At 34.1% G+C, this 14,942-nt stretch overlaps 6 protein-coding genes across 6 annotated transcripts; 1 reads left to right on the plus strand and 5 right to left on the minus strand.

Moving 5' to 3' along the window:
* Positions 1–639: 639 nt before the first annotated feature.
* On the minus strand, positions 640–2,097 carry RO3G_16480 (uncharacterized protein; the record flags this gene model as incomplete). The annotated part of the gene is made up of 1 exon (XM_067671064.1): positions 640–2,097. The coding sequence occupies one exon, from the start codon at positions 2,095–2,097 to the stop codon at positions 640–642; it is 1,458 nt and encodes a 485-aa protein (XP_067527165.1).
* Positions 2,098–2,819: 722 nt separating this feature from the next.
* On the minus strand, positions 2,820–3,667 carry RO3G_16481 (uncharacterized protein; the record flags this gene model as incomplete). Its single annotated transcript, XM_067671065.1, has 3 exons — positions 2,820–2,845; positions 2,933–3,373; positions 3,424–3,667. 3 exons carry the CDS (start codon positions 3,665–3,667, stop codon positions 2,820–2,822), a joined length of 711 nt encoding a protein of 236 aa, XP_067527166.1.
* A 3,572-nt stretch (positions 3,668–7,239) lies between these two features.
* Positions 7,240–9,275, plus strand: RO3G_16482 (uncharacterized protein; the record flags this gene model as incomplete). The annotated part of the gene is made up of 10 exons (XM_067671066.1): positions 7,240–7,447; positions 7,519–7,815; positions 7,860–8,022; positions 8,072–8,142; positions 8,311–8,395; positions 8,446–8,572; positions 8,626–8,708; positions 8,756–8,811; positions 8,900–8,970; positions 9,150–9,275. 10 exons carry the CDS (start codon positions 7,240–7,242, stop codon positions 9,273–9,275), a joined length of 1,287 nt encoding a protein of 428 aa, XP_067527167.1.
* A 375-nt stretch (positions 9,276–9,650) lies between these two features.
* On the minus strand, positions 9,651–11,240 carry RO3G_16483 (uncharacterized protein; the record flags this gene model as incomplete). The annotated part of the gene is made up of 1 exon (XM_067671067.1): positions 9,651–11,240. One exon carries the CDS (start codon positions 11,238–11,240, stop codon positions 9,651–9,653), a length of 1,590 nt encoding a protein of 529 aa, XP_067527168.1.
* A 1,156-nt stretch (positions 11,241–12,396) lies between these two features.
* Positions 12,397–13,312, minus strand: RO3G_16484 (uncharacterized protein; the record flags this gene model as incomplete). The annotated part of the gene is made up of 4 exons (XM_067671068.1): positions 12,397–12,590; positions 12,720–13,028; positions 13,125–13,255; positions 13,305–13,312. The coding sequence occupies 4 exons, from the start codon at positions 13,310–13,312 to the stop codon at positions 12,397–12,399; spliced, it is 642 nt and encodes a 213-aa protein (XP_067527169.1).
* A 1,054-nt stretch (positions 13,313–14,366) lies between these two features.
* RO3G_16485 (uncharacterized protein) lies at positions 14,367–14,862 on the minus strand (the record flags this gene model as incomplete). The annotated part of the gene is made up of 2 exons (XM_067671069.1): positions 14,367–14,716; positions 14,835–14,862. 2 exons carry the CDS (start codon positions 14,860–14,862, stop codon positions 14,367–14,369), a joined length of 378 nt encoding a protein of 125 aa, XP_067527170.1.
* Between the last annotated feature and the right edge of the window lie 80 nt (positions 14,863–14,942).

Consider the following 14,942-nt stretch of genomic DNA (forward strand, 5'->3'; position numbering starts at 1 on the left):
GACAAAGTCAACGAAGCAATCAACAAAGGCTACTCATTCTGACTAATAGTCGTTGAGTTCAAAGTGCTTAAACTAGTTTATTGAGAAGAGGTAAACGTATATAAGCGTTGCATTTTCCAGACTTTTTTTTACGTCTGCAATTATGCCTTTAAGGTGTTTAACACGCTCCTTCTCCTGTGTAGTCACGTATTTTTAATGAATACAAATGGCGATATATCGTTACAAAAGACTAAGGGAGAGCTGATTAGAAATACCTTGCCATCTTCTTTTACAATAGCCTTTTGATCTATCATATCAATTATGATATAGCCGAAGTTTACTAGTTTGTATCATTTTACTTTGTTCTGTTTTTTTTTTTTTTTTTTTTTTTTTTTTTTTTTTTTTTTTTTTTTTTTTTTTTGGGAAAAAAAAGGTTTTTTTTTTCCAAGAAAAATTTAAAAACCCTTTTTGGGTCAAAATTTTAAAAAATTTTTATTTTAAAACTAAAAAAGGGCCCAAAAAAAAAAACCCTAAACCCTTTTTAAAAAAAAAAAAAAAATTTGAAGTCCCCCCCTTTAAAAATTTCCGGCCCCCTTTATTTTTTTTTTATTTTTGGAAAAAAAACCCATGTTTAATCATAGTAACTTATAGCGAATTCATTTAAATTAGATTTATTATATCGTATATTTGATCAAATTCCTTTTTCTCTCCATCCTTGAATCCAGGCCGTGTTTTGTGAATATAATCAATTTCATTACAGTCATAACTGAACACCCAATGACAAGCCTTTTTATACATGTTGGTAATTTGTGTAAAATCTTCATCAGAAATTTTATGTTTATCATATTGCCGCAATTCGGATTCCTCATTCAAATACCAAGTCTTTTCTTTTCCAGATATCCTTTCAACATAGCATGAGTCAACTTTATCTACTTTCTTCAAATCCGTCCAATCAAAGTTTTCATTATAGTTTTTGCTAAGTACAACATTTCCCATTTTGGTTTGATCCAATACAATGCCTTTTCCATTACAGATGATAGCGATCGTCTCAAAGGTGCCTTCTTTTGCGTTCCATTTCACGTACATATCTGCTTCATTATACATTTGAATATCATAAAATTCCATATGGATGTATTTTTTGATTTGAAGATAAAGATCGAGAGCTAAGAAATTAATATAACAATCCTCTTTTTTGATCTTTTCAATTACGTCTAGTGCCTCTTTTCTGTTCATTCCAAGTTCATTTCGATAAACTTCAATCACTTTCTCATCCGTTCTTTGTAATTTAAATCTCAAGCCAATCGTTTTTAGATCGTCTTTTTCAGTATTTAGAGACCAGATTATCAGTCGTAAGAAACACAAAACAAGCTCTAGAGCAAGCCACAGATATGTATCTACCTCTGCCATTTGTTGTACCACTAAGTAGGAACCCAAGTAACCAACAACAATACCCAAAGCTGAAATACAGCCAACAGCAGAAGTGACTAGCATAGCATACCTGTTACCAAAATGATAAGATGTTAAGACGGATTTCATGTGTGGCGGAACGTCAAAAAGATCTAAGGATCCAGACAGCATGAGAACAGCATCTATACAACAAACATAAGAAGCAGCAAAACTTGAACCTGTCAAAATTAATGGAAAATAAATGTAATCCCAAGAAGTAGTATGGGTATAATGAGGTATATAAGGAACAAAGTTGAGGCAAGATAAGCCAAAGCATGAAGTAAAAGAGAATATCCACCAGTTCTTATTCAATGCAGGCGCATCCATGTATATCTTCACATCGTGTAGTTTTATCCAAGGTAATTTTTCGTTCGAAATGGCTAATAGTTTTTTATTTACTTTTTCTTCTAATTTATATTTGTCAAATCCGGAGCGATCTATGCCCATATTCTTCACAACTCGTTCTGGTAAAAAGGATTTCAAAAGATACTTTGATAGACCGAGTACACCAAACATGGACATACCACAAGCAGCAGGGAATAAGTAGCCTTTCGATAAAGCCATGGCAGAATTTCCATCACACATCTCTGTTCCCAAGATACCAAGTACAGCGGCCACATCTTGAATACCAGATGCAAAAATAGAGCCAAATGATTGATTATCTTCAGACATAAAGAAAAAGAAGTAAGTATAAAATTAGTAGAAGAAATAGAATGAAGATGAAAAGGAAAGAGAAAACAGGAAAGAAGAAGATATTCTAATGCTCAATACTTGATTCTATAGTACAATCTTTAATTAAAAGTAGCACAAATGCAACCAGCCTCTCTTTTCGGATGTTTTAAAGTGAATGAGAATTTTTATCAAAGGAATAAGATAGAAAGGAGGATAACAAAGAAAGGCAGTAAGTAAGGTAATAAATCTGAAAAATAAGATATATTTAGTTCTATAACTGATTTGAGAATGGCTTATTACCATTATTTTGCTATGCGTATGCAGGTTTAGTACAAACAAAAAAGTTTCTTTGTATTTCTCGATTCATAAGGAAAGACTTACTTCGAATTTTCCGTATAAAAATAAAATGTTTCATGCTTAGTTGATGCTACAGATTACTTCCAACTTCCCTTCCGAGCATGACAAGATAGGCAAACTAGAGATAAAACAGAACGAAGCCATTATTTAGATATTAAACAAGGAACAAATTGAAATATGTACTATTATTTTAATCATTTTATGTGTTGTCAATAACTTAAATACAAATCCAATGTTACACCTTTTCATTTTCATATTTGAATTACTTTCTTTGATTCACTTAGCATTTCTCATGTCAAGGAATAATAATATCTTTTTCTCTCTTTGGGTGTTCTATCCAAGTAATAAAAAAAAACAGGACCATTCTACTTTATTTTTGAAAGCAGATATGCTATAGTAGAATAAATAAATAACATATGAAAGCAAGGGAGTCTTTTTAATTATAGTATCCTGTAGTCATTCGAATTTTTCCATTTACTAACAAAGGCCATTGATCTCTTTTGTATGAAATAAAACCCAACAGCCGTAACACTTGTCATAAAAATGACGATAACAATCACAATGATGTTACCATACAGCACAATTTGATCCACATCCAAGATACTCCCAATCATAATCACTTTGGCTACAAATTCACCTATAAGTAGTACGCCCCAAGCAAATGTAATCACATAGCAAAATTTTCGAAAAGCGCTGATATGATCCCATTTAAAATCTGTTACAGGAACAGAGTGTTGCAAGCCTTCTTGATCTGTCCAAGTAAAAGGGGCTGTTTTAGAAAATGCCTCTTGAATAATCGTGAAAAGCATCGGGCGAATTGTAAACCATCTTGTTTTTAAAGGTATTAATGTGATAAAGAGCACGACTCCTATTGTTGCTGTTGTTATCGAGTCACGTAACAAGCTAATTCGAATGTCCTCTATATAGGATATAAACAACTAGGTTATATGTAAGCTGCTATGAATTTACCTGTAGCTGCGGTTAAGATAGCAGAGATAATAGAAGAAAGGACGAAAATACAACCTAGGATATCCACGCTTCGTTTTCTGATAAAGGTATAAATGGTATGTAACAATGGTGGAATACTAGACAAGATGATTGCAATCAGTTGGCTGACCCACATTTTTGTGATATAATAAACAGCAATAGAAAGTCCAACATCAACCACAAGCATAGAAATCAATGGCCTTGCAATAACAAAGAGTTCAATCATCTTTTCCTTGAATGTGCGTGAGGTTGAATCATCCTGCCCGGCAATGATTGATGAATCCACATCGTTAAATTTATTGGGTGCCAAAATTACCGTACACTCTTCGTCGTCCCTTTTAGAAAACTTTGCAATTTTTGTCATAACTATTTGGCTCGTGTTCAAAAAAAAAGTCTACTTTTTATACATATTAGTTTAATGGAAATAACGGCCTCTGGGAACCGCCTTCCTTTTTAAATAAACTCATTTCAAATGATGTCTTTGTTTCACTTTTGCCAAGTATTTTTCTGTTTTTTATTTATAGGAAGTTTAATTTCCGTTTACCAATAACGATCCATACAGTATTTTAATACAGAAATTTAAATGCATTGTAAATGGTTTATTGACCATATTTAGGTTATACCCCACCACCTTTTACACATAATTTTTCAATTGTATTATTGTTGTATCATTTAATTTCATTCAAAAGTACATGTCTAGCAGTCTACATTTAAAAATATCGCTTTTTATCATTGTCAGAACATATACGTATGATATGGGTTATAGTTTATTTAATCTCATAATTGATGACAAATATGAATACTTCTTTACACTATTGTACTCGTCCTAGGCATGCTTTTACAATAGCCTTTCTTTTCTGACAAATCAAATTGTATATCTGTCTCTACTAGCTTTGCATTTAAGTAACATTAAGCAATTTTATGTTATATAAACAATACTATCGCTAATAGCATGTTGAGTCAAGAAATTGCTCTTAATAAGTAAGATATTTTGCTAAGTAGAATGTATTTACAGTGCTTAATACCTTATTAGAAATTTTCTTTTCTTGGCAAAAAATGAACCAACATGGAGTATGTGTAACACTATTGAAAGATCGCCAACAGCTAACTAAGGCACACATACCGTTTGAAGAAGACTGAAAGTTTCAATGTTCATGAAGTTATGGCAGAGGCTTTTAGAATACTACCTTCAGCGCGCCATTCTTCAAATAGATAAAAACAGTAAGCCGGACAGTGTTAAATCCAAGCAGATAACCTATTAATACACAAATGGGCTTGTGAAAAAGAAATTGATAGAGTACCCTTCAACCGCGGTTTTTAATAGGATCTCCATTATTATTTTAAAATACGGACAAAATCGTCGTATATTTTGAGCTCTTCCTTTCTCTTTAAATCCTAACGCTTTTGATTTCGTCAATACTTTTTGATTGAATTTGAATAATTCTTTAACTTGACCACCTGTCAAATACAGCAATTCCATGATACTGCTTCCATCACCTTATACATGTTCTTAATAGCAAGAAATACTATTTTTTAAAAGATGACCGTTTAAAATATTGATTCTAGAGTCATAGGATCAGGTTTTTTTTGCTTAAGGCATTTATATAATCATCTTATTTTCAGAAAGCATATATTGTAATCTATGAAATTAATTTTTGGAAGTGAAGTGATCCTACGCAATAGCAAAGTCAATAGCAAATCAGATTTTTCGTGTGATATGTTGGGTTATGCGCTTTTCATCTATACAAAGTAGCTTTATTTGTTTAGAGTTGTAATAGTTTCAATGGTAGATCTCTATAATGCCAATTTCTAAACTTTGTAGAACCGAAAAAATTGTCCACAAATGAAAAGCAGCGTAATTTGTTTTGTATATTATAGCTCTGGGTATTTAGAGTTAAATATGAAAGTATAAAAGAATTTGAGATTAAAGATTTGTGCTAGAATTTGTAAATTTGGTTTGTTTGCGGTAAGTAACTACCAGATCTTGTACAACTTTTTTTTTTAAAGTTTATTCAATTACCGCTAGAAAGGCGTGCATTATTGGGGGGAAAAAAAGGATAGTAGTGAAAAAGAAAAGGAAAAGCCAACAGGATTTTGAGAGATCGTAAGCCTGATTAAACGGAGGTAGCATTCCCTTGAAATTCAACTTGGTGATTTCGGAGTGAAGACGGCGGATGTACTGGGTTTCGCTGGTGGTCGCTTCACCAGGCCAGAAGGGTCTACCATAAAAAATGAATTTCCAGTGGCAGTGCCAAATCGCCAGTGCAGTACTAGACAAAGTTGTAAATTAATCGACGGCAAAAAAAGGGACCGAAAGAAAAAGAGAGGATCTCTACAGCAATCCATCTATTCTAAGGCTGCTATGGGCTGGTGCTCTGGCTAGGCATTGCTCAATGTCGTCGTCGATCCACTGGACGAGCACGTTTTCTTGTTCAAATAACACTTTCTAGAGCTTTATTTAGTGATTTTTTCGAGATTTATTTTCCCGTATTTCTCTTTTCGTATCAACATAATGGTAGCATTGTTGATGGTCAAGCTCAACAAGCAGCAGCTTTTGTCGAAAAAAATCATTTCGCTTAAAGAGTTTGACCGGTTTTTTGAAAGTACGGTAAACACAGATGTTCGGCTTCAATCGACTGCTCCTTGTGTCATTTTATGAAGAAAGCTTCTTCAAAAAAAAGAGACTGATAAAGATCACAGGATATATTTTTACTTTTTGAAAGAAAAGCCCATGAAACCAATTATTAAGGCTAGTGAAGCGGCATCTATGGAATACCTTCAAAATCTTATTCAACATTCAGTAAATCAATTTGGATACTGCTGTAACAAGTGTCCTATAAGACTGTCTCTTAACATCAACATGATATATGATAAAAATCACTTTCCGGCTTTTGACTCATATTTAATATTAAAATGTAACACTAAGCACGTGAGGATTGGGCGCTGTTCTGTAAAGACAATGCAACCATTTAAATTTTGCTGATAATATCTGTATTTATTCCTTTGTACTTGGTTCAAGCTTGTAAACGAGAAACGGTCTTCTTCTTTGAATATGGGTATCCTTTATATACAGAGTTCAAAGCTTTGTAAAAATGATCATAAAATAGCAAATAAATTCATTTTAATAAGTTGAACAAAGTCAATATCTTTTTTGCAGTAACAGAAAAGCCCATTTTTTCACATTTTGAACTCCGGTAGAAAACAGACAGAAAAAGAGAGAGAGGAATATGCTCTTTTTCTTTATTTTACTTGCTTTATTTATTTCAAATAAATGACAAAATCAGAAAACAGTGAGCAAACAGACCAAGAGCAAAAGAAATCTCGTAGACCTCGTGGTAATAAATATAGATAAATGAGTAGAATATAATATTCACCTCACAAGAACAGATGGAGCATTTCAACAACAAAAATTACCAGCTTGGCAGCCAGTGATGATTCCTCGAAATGTATTACCTGCACTTTTTATTGTTGGTATCATATTTCTTCCAGTAGGAGGACTATTATATTGGTCAAGTAATAAGGTAATACATGAGATATACAAGCAACTGAAGACTAACAGGATATAAGGTGGATGAAATTATGATTAATTATAGTTATTGTCGAGAATATGAAAATCCAGTTTACATGGTACCTGAACTGTACAGTTATGAATTATCTGATAAAACGCTAAATATAAGCGAGATTGAACCACCAGCCTATCATTATTCAAACGAGTCTTCATTTTTAAATTCTAATTGGGGAAATCCAAATGGCTTGAATATTCCCCGTTGTACACTTGACTTTACAGTGCCCAAGACAATGAAGGGACCTATTTATATGTATTATAGATTAACAAATTTTTATCAAAACCATCGTCAGTACATCAAGAACTTTGATGCCGATCAATTACAAGGCAATATCGTATCATCCTCTACTTTACATACAGACTGTGACCCTTTAGCTTATTCAAATGCCGGAAAAGTTATTTATCCATGTGGACTTATAGCCAATTCAATGTTTAACGGTAGTTTATATCACACTTTGCATCTACACGAGCGCTAACGTTCAAGGTAGATACGGTCTCCAATTTCACTCTAGTGGATGATGCCTCGCAATCATTTGTCTTGAGTTCACGAAACATTGCATGGCCATCAGATAAACAAAAATACGGACAGACAAAGTATCCAACCTCAGACATCGTACCACCACCCAATTGGGCTAACAGGTACCCAAATGGTCAATACACAGCCGACTATCCTCCGCCCAACTTGTCTGAAGATGAACATTTCATGGTTTGGATGCATGTGGCTGCGTTGCCTGATTTTAGAAAGATGTGGGGTAGAAATGATACAAGCGATTTAACGGCAGGAAGATGGAGAGTTAGCATGGACATGAGTAAGCCATAAAATGATAAAGTGTTTCTTACTGATTTGATCTAGACTTTGATACACTTCAATATGGTGGAACCAAATGGCTGGTTTTATCGACCACGACATCATTGGGAGGTCGTAATTCATACTTGGGTGTTGCTTATATGGCTATTGGTGGTATTTGTATATTTATTGGTATCCTGTTTAGTCTAAGACAAATTTTTAAGCCAAGGTACGTGGTAATCATAGTAGATAAACCCAGTTACTTATTCGTTACATAGAAAATTGGGAGATGAATCTTATTTATCTTGGAATCAACCTGGTGGTGGATTGCCAAAGAATAAGAGAGTGAGTGAATTAGAACATCTTCATAAAGACTAACAGAATCTGTGTAACCCTTTCGAAATAATAAAAAAAAATCTCGATGTTTTTTTTTATTACTCTTTTTTTTTCTTTATAATAATAATAATGAAAAAAGGCTGTTTGCTATTATTCAGTATTTGCCTACTTTATTCCAAAGTGGTTGCTGTTCAAGAATATTGTAAAACTGGCTATAAACCAATTGCAGATAAACCTTTTGAGCTTGATCTTTCTAAGTTAAATCAGTAAGTTTAATTCAAACAATAAACAACAATTGCTCATTACATATCAAAAGAGATTTTATTGTCTATCAGAATACAAGTACACCCCCCTCAATCAAGTCATTTGTCACTCAAATCAACATTTGTGACCCTCTTTCGATTACGAAAGAAGAAGGACAAGAAGAATGTAAGAAAGGAGATGTAAGTGTTTGATGTGTAACAAGTCGTGACGTAAAGAATAACACACATTGCAGTACGTTTGCCAAAAATTAGTTTACAATCGTGATGGAAAAGACTTTATTGCAGAAGTACATAATATTGCCGGTGATTTTGAAAAGTATAAAAAAATCGTGTGCTATATACAATAGAGACTTATTATAATAGATCAAAACTTGACCCTGAATTCAAATCAATCAAACCAGAAGAAGATAGCAAAAATAGTAAGGAAAGATACAATGTCAATACAACACTAATAACACTATTCTCTCTGTTTGTCTGTGTGTATAGATGGATATCAATATTCTTTAGTTTTATCTGGTGGAGACAATGGATCAAGTGCACTTGTCACATTAGAATGCGATACATCTCAATCACGCGAGGTAATAAGAAGGTATGTATGATTGGATGATGTATGCTAATATTTAGATAGAATAAGCCATCTGATCCTACTATTGTATCTAATCATAACAACGTCCTGACTCTTCATTGGAAGACTGCATTTGCCTGCACGTAAAGTATATTAGAAAAGAGAGGCAAAAGATGAAGATGGTATTAACAGATCAATAGTTATGATGCTGGAGAAAAGAAACCCGATCAGGGTAACAATGGTGGTGAGAACAAGGGAGAACAACCAGAGACTGGGAAGGAAGGCAAATCGGGTGTGAGCATTTTTTTTACAATGTAAGTTTAAGGTTGATACAGCATAGAGAGTCCTGATAGCTTGGTCTTATAGAATTTTTATTTTATTGGCTGTATATTTCGTTGGTGGTGCAATCTATAATTGGAAAGTGTATAATGCAAGAGGTTTAGATCTTATTCCTCACAGAGGTAAAATATAGCATGATTTTAAAGATGTATGTACTTAAAATGAATAATAGATTTTTGGCTTGATCTTCCATATCTCATTAGGGTAAAAAAGTAAAACAAAAAATGAAGCTTTTAATAATATTTTTGTATAGGATTTGATTGCTCATGTAATTGACTCAATTATGTCGCGACGTCGTGGAAGCGGAGGTTATGTTGCTGTATAAATAAATAAATGAATGCATACTTTATTAGATTAAATAGACTTTTGATCTATTGAATCTTTCTTTTCTTTATGTGCTGTTGCTGGTGATACATTGATGGCTATAGATGCTGATGATTTACTGTTTAATAATGCTGCTAATGAACTAGACTTTCTTAACCGAACTGTTGTTTCCTTTCTTTGAATATCAAACTGTGGTTCATCCAACAGAGTAGATGTAGGAGAGGTTGAGCAAAGTGACATACATTCTTCTTCATCAGAAGAAGATGACCATGATTCTGTGCTGCTAAGTTGTTGCTGAAGTAACTCTGGTAAAGATCTTGCTGTCACCAACAGATGCTCGTCTTGCTTCTTTTCTTCTTCTTTTTCATTCTCCTTTACTGACCTATTCTCACTTTCCTCAAAGATTCCACCCATGCCACTGGTCGAAAAGAAGACGATGTCATCAAAATTAGGCAAGATCATGGTTTCAGCAATAAACTCTTGTATTTTTGTTTCAATCGCCTTGACCACGACCGAATAACCTACTCGTTTTTCCCAAACCACAGGTTCCAATTTCCACTTGACCTTGGGTTGATCTTGAAATGCATACCAAAGCCGATTGGTTGGATGCTCCTTGACCTTACACAAGATCTTGCCTTCTATCTCTTCCAGTGTGATGGCCAAGATGATGTCGACAGTAAAGGGCGGAAGTAAATCGGAATATTTCCACTCGAGCACGGTCTCAATCTCGATTCGAACACAGCCATCATAATGCAGATGAGCCTCAGCAGATAACTCACCCGAGGCACTGATGCCGAGTAACTTGGGTTGTGTGATACGAGGGATCGAATGACCAGCATCCACCGACCGAACTGTGATCTCACCCAGGAATGAGGGTCGTTTGGCATTGATTTTATCTAGTTTAGAAACCACCTTTTTATATAATGCCTGTTGGATGTCTTGTGTTTTATAAACAGAGAGAAAGAGGCGGCCAAGGAGTGCATTAAGCCACTGAGTTTGAAATTGATATTCGTCGCTGTGTACAATATTAATTAAGTGGTTCATGGCCGGTTGATCAAAGTGAGTCTTGTCTTGACTTGTTGAATTGGATGAGGCACGAATCAATGCAAAATACCAGTCTTCTTTATCTATGCATCGATCACAATTAATATAAAATGTAGTGGTATCGTCTCTGCTTTCTAATTTAACATGCTGTGGTTTTGAAAATAATTCTGCGTCTGTTAAACCAGGTGGATGAATGGATACTTTATGATTTGTTAAATTGATTACTTGTTTACAATCCAGTTGTTTTTCTGAGTCATACAAGTAGAGTATATGATGTTTTAATACTGAATAATACAAATGATTGTCGATTTGACTATTATTTCTTGAAATGTATGACACAACTCTATCACCAATACTGGGTGTTTCTTTTATAATCTTGTTTTTATGTACTTGAAGCCATCCAATTTTATATGATTGATTAGTAATGATTTGATCTTGCTTTGGGATAGTGTTGATGATAGGAGTAAAAGTGAAATGACGTGTAATGAAATGAATGATGTATGCAATGATAATAACTAAAGGAATAAATGTTATCCCACCCAAAAAGTAACCAAAAATAAATGAACTTGAAATCATGTTTAGGAAAAAGAAAAAGATAAGCAAAGAAAAAAAAAGTCCTTCTTTTACACCATTTGGGTCACAGGGGGAGAAAGGGGAGAGAGAGAGAATATAAGAAAAAAAAAATATGTAGGATGTGTGAATAGCAAATATAAACAGTGTAAATCATCTTGTTTCCTCCACCGGAGTATGAGTTATAAATCTGTGTGTTACTGAATACACGTTTTTTAATGATTCACATTTTATTTTTAATTTAACATTTATGGAAAGCACTTTAGGAACCCTTTAGGCTATATTAATAACAAAGTCAACTCGGTACTCAATAACCGAGACATACAATGGTTTTTGGAAAGGAATGCTGAATGTAAAAAGAAAAGAGACTCAGCTGTGACAATCATGCTCTGTTCCTACACAAAGGTGATATTAAAATCAGTTTCAAACATAAACACAAACCCTTTTAAAGAGAGTTACAAAGTATATACGCAATCCAAAACAGTGCCACTTTGAATCATTAGCATTTTAGGCTCATCTTTGATTGACTGAATTGGTAAAGAGAAAGTAACATGTCCTTATATTTCACGAGGATGGTGTCAGCTGCCTTACTGGTTTGTACACAAGACAGTGGAAAGAGGAGCATACTGTTCGGGATCTTGAGCACTGACCTGATTTGAGAAAAAGACTAAACGATTGGGACCTTTTATTATTAATAGAAAGGATTTAAAGTAAATACTTTAATAGACTGGGAGAGATTGGGTATTGAGCTTGCAGTGAGTATCAAAGATCGTTGTCAAGGAGTAATTGACAGCAAAGGAGAACATGCAAAATACTAAACTTTATATGCTTGCTTTTATCAAAATAAATATCTTGAAATTTATCCTTTTAAGTTATTAAGCATCCTTCTTTTATTCTATGATTACATGTACAACCATAATCCTAGAAAAAACATCAAGAGTTGTGACTGTAAACAACGTAAATGAATAATTTATTATGCAGTGAAAAAAGTGCTAAGGACGGTTTTTAAATTATCAAAAGGCAGTTCTTTTTTTTTTATCATACAATATGGAAAATTGCAGTAAACCATTAAACTCATATCTAGTACTAGGCATATCCTTGCTACAATGGTTCGTTGTCATTCATTGAGTACGCTAGGTATACTATTGAATATGCTTTATTTTTAATTATTGTCAGAAGAGTCAGCTTCAAAAAATAACTCTGCTGTAAGAGGTGAGCTGTTGACGTGTATATCTTCCGCATCTAATACTTGGGAAGACAACTTCACTTCAGCAACTTCAACAAGATATGTATCTAACTGTTCAATACACGAATTAGGGTTTTCTTCTGCAAAGAGCTTGTTTTGTTCGTGAGATTCTTTGATTTTTTTTTAGTGTCTCTAGTGCTTCTTCAACAATTTGCTATAGAAGTATCTTAGTGAAACTGATTATTGACTCTTTCATATGCTGACACTTATCTTGACTTTCCAAAATAAATTCGTCATACTTCTAAAATCATTTTCAGCCTTTGATGGGTCAGTAGGAAGCATGCTACTATCAGCTCGGTTCAAGACGTACAGTTCTTTTGACACTAAACAAAATGCCCAAAGTCTTACTTTGTCGTTGGCAGCATGAACGAAACATACTTTCAATTGGTTAAAAATGACAATGTCAGCGTACGCGTACTTATATGCTACTGTATGCAACAAAGCGAGGAGACCATAGGCAGCTTTGACATAGTCAGTGGTCTCTCTTCTAATATCATCGTTGCCAGAAGCTCCTGAAGTTTCTAAAAGCACCAGCTCTATACCTGAAACTAAATCAAAAATAATACCATCGGCATTATATTAGTTTGCCGTGGAAAGATTTTGTCGTTTCAACTCGACTGTAATTGCTTGCAACCTTGTTTCACCAGGAATAAACTCGCACTGAGGAAGAACATCCACAACAGCATCTATAGACTTATAAATAGCCCTGAAATTGTATGCTGGCTCGGATTTTGAAATCCTTTTTAATCCATGTTTAGCAAAGATCTGTAAGACACTACAACAAAAAAATTAGTAAATATTATAAAAAATACAAATACGCTTACAAGATCATGAAGAATTCATAGCAGAAACTCAAACTTGAATCATTAGTTCTTTTGATAGTTAATGGATTCTTCAATAACACCATGTGACAGTTATCAACTGATAGAGGGTGGGGTAACTATCACTGGAGTGCCCCTTCCCTGACCATGTCTTCCATTCTAGTGTCTAGGTCTTTAATAAGCCAGATGGTATGGATTAACATCCTCTTCCACATCCATAGCGTCATTTCCATTTTGGTCATATATTTTCCCTTGTCCGCCCTCGTAAAGAAAAATAGCACCCATTTTGTTTTTTGTCAAGTTATATGAAGAAAAAAATAGCCTTTTGATAACTTTTTTTGTAGGCTATTTGATTAATTTGATAAATAAAATGTCACACGACACAGTGAGTGGTGTACTTTTAATGAAGACTGAACGTCCCAATTTTTTCAAAAGCTGTTGTGACAATACGTTCATGTAAGAGAGGAACACCATCAAAAATGTATCGCCAATGTACACGCCATAAAAATAAAAGAATGTAATAACTAAGGCGGAGCAGAATTGTGTTGTCAATATAATCGAAGCGTGTCAGATGCAATAAAAGAGTAAGGATATCAGTTGGTTGGAAATCTAGGTGAGGTACAAAACGAGACAGGGCTTCTTGCCAGATGGACCATTTATGAGGGCATTCCACGAGAAGATGGGATATATCCTCAGAGGGTACGTTGCAGAACTTGCACGTAGCACTGACGACAGGATTGAAACGGGATATAGATGATTGACTATGTAATTTGCCGTGGATAAAGCGAAAACAGAACGATCTTGCTTCAGGTAGAATGGTGAGGTTCCAGAAACGCAACCAACTATCAGACGGTATGATAGAAGCCGGGCAAGGAAGCATAGAATCGAGCTGAGTCTGACGGTATACTCGAGAACAAAAAGAAACCAATTCGAATGATCTTGTAAGCCATGTGAAAAAAGGATGGTCCGCCACACTACCTGAATCAGTAGTCCAAATCGCTTAAAAAGTTTGGTGAACCATCCAGAGGAAAATGAAATTTCATTTTCAAGGATTCTATACTTTTCTCAAGCAATAGGTCTTATATATCGAAGGATTGAGTATCGATTGACTGGCATATTGTATTTGTTCATGTCTGCAACAAAATTTACTACTTCATCATCAAGTTGAGGATAGCATGTTGTTTTTAGACTTTTGCTATTTTTGACAACATTATTACTATATAACGTTTCAGCATTTTTGAGAATGTTTGATATAGTCTGTTGGGCAAGTGGTTGATCTAAATTGAATTTCTTCATAGTCCATTCACCTAATTCTGTTTGATTAATCCGGACAGTAGCATCTTGATCCAAAAGCTTAATTTTTTGAGAAAGAAAGGCGTACGCATTTATTATTAGACATTTTTTATAGATAGAATCTAAAAAAAGAAAATAAATTTGAGTCTACAACTCGTATATTATCCTTCCAGCAACTTTGGTCAAGTCTTAAGCAAGTTCTGATTTGTTGATGTCCTTACACAATTACCAAATCTATACTAACCGACAGTGGCCTATATGGAAACATGTTGTACAAACATGTCTATAATGCAGCTACAATACATATTAAGTGAGTTCAATTTTTTAACAGCCACAAATCTCGACTTA

This window comes from Rhizopus delemar, genomic scaffold (assembly GCF_000149305.1).
Source record: "Rhizopus delemar RA 99-880 supercont3.20 genomic scaffold, whole genome shotgun sequence".
Classification (NCBI taxonomy): Eukaryota; Fungi; Mucoromycota; class Mucoromycetes; order Mucorales; family Rhizopodaceae; genus Rhizopus; species Rhizopus delemar.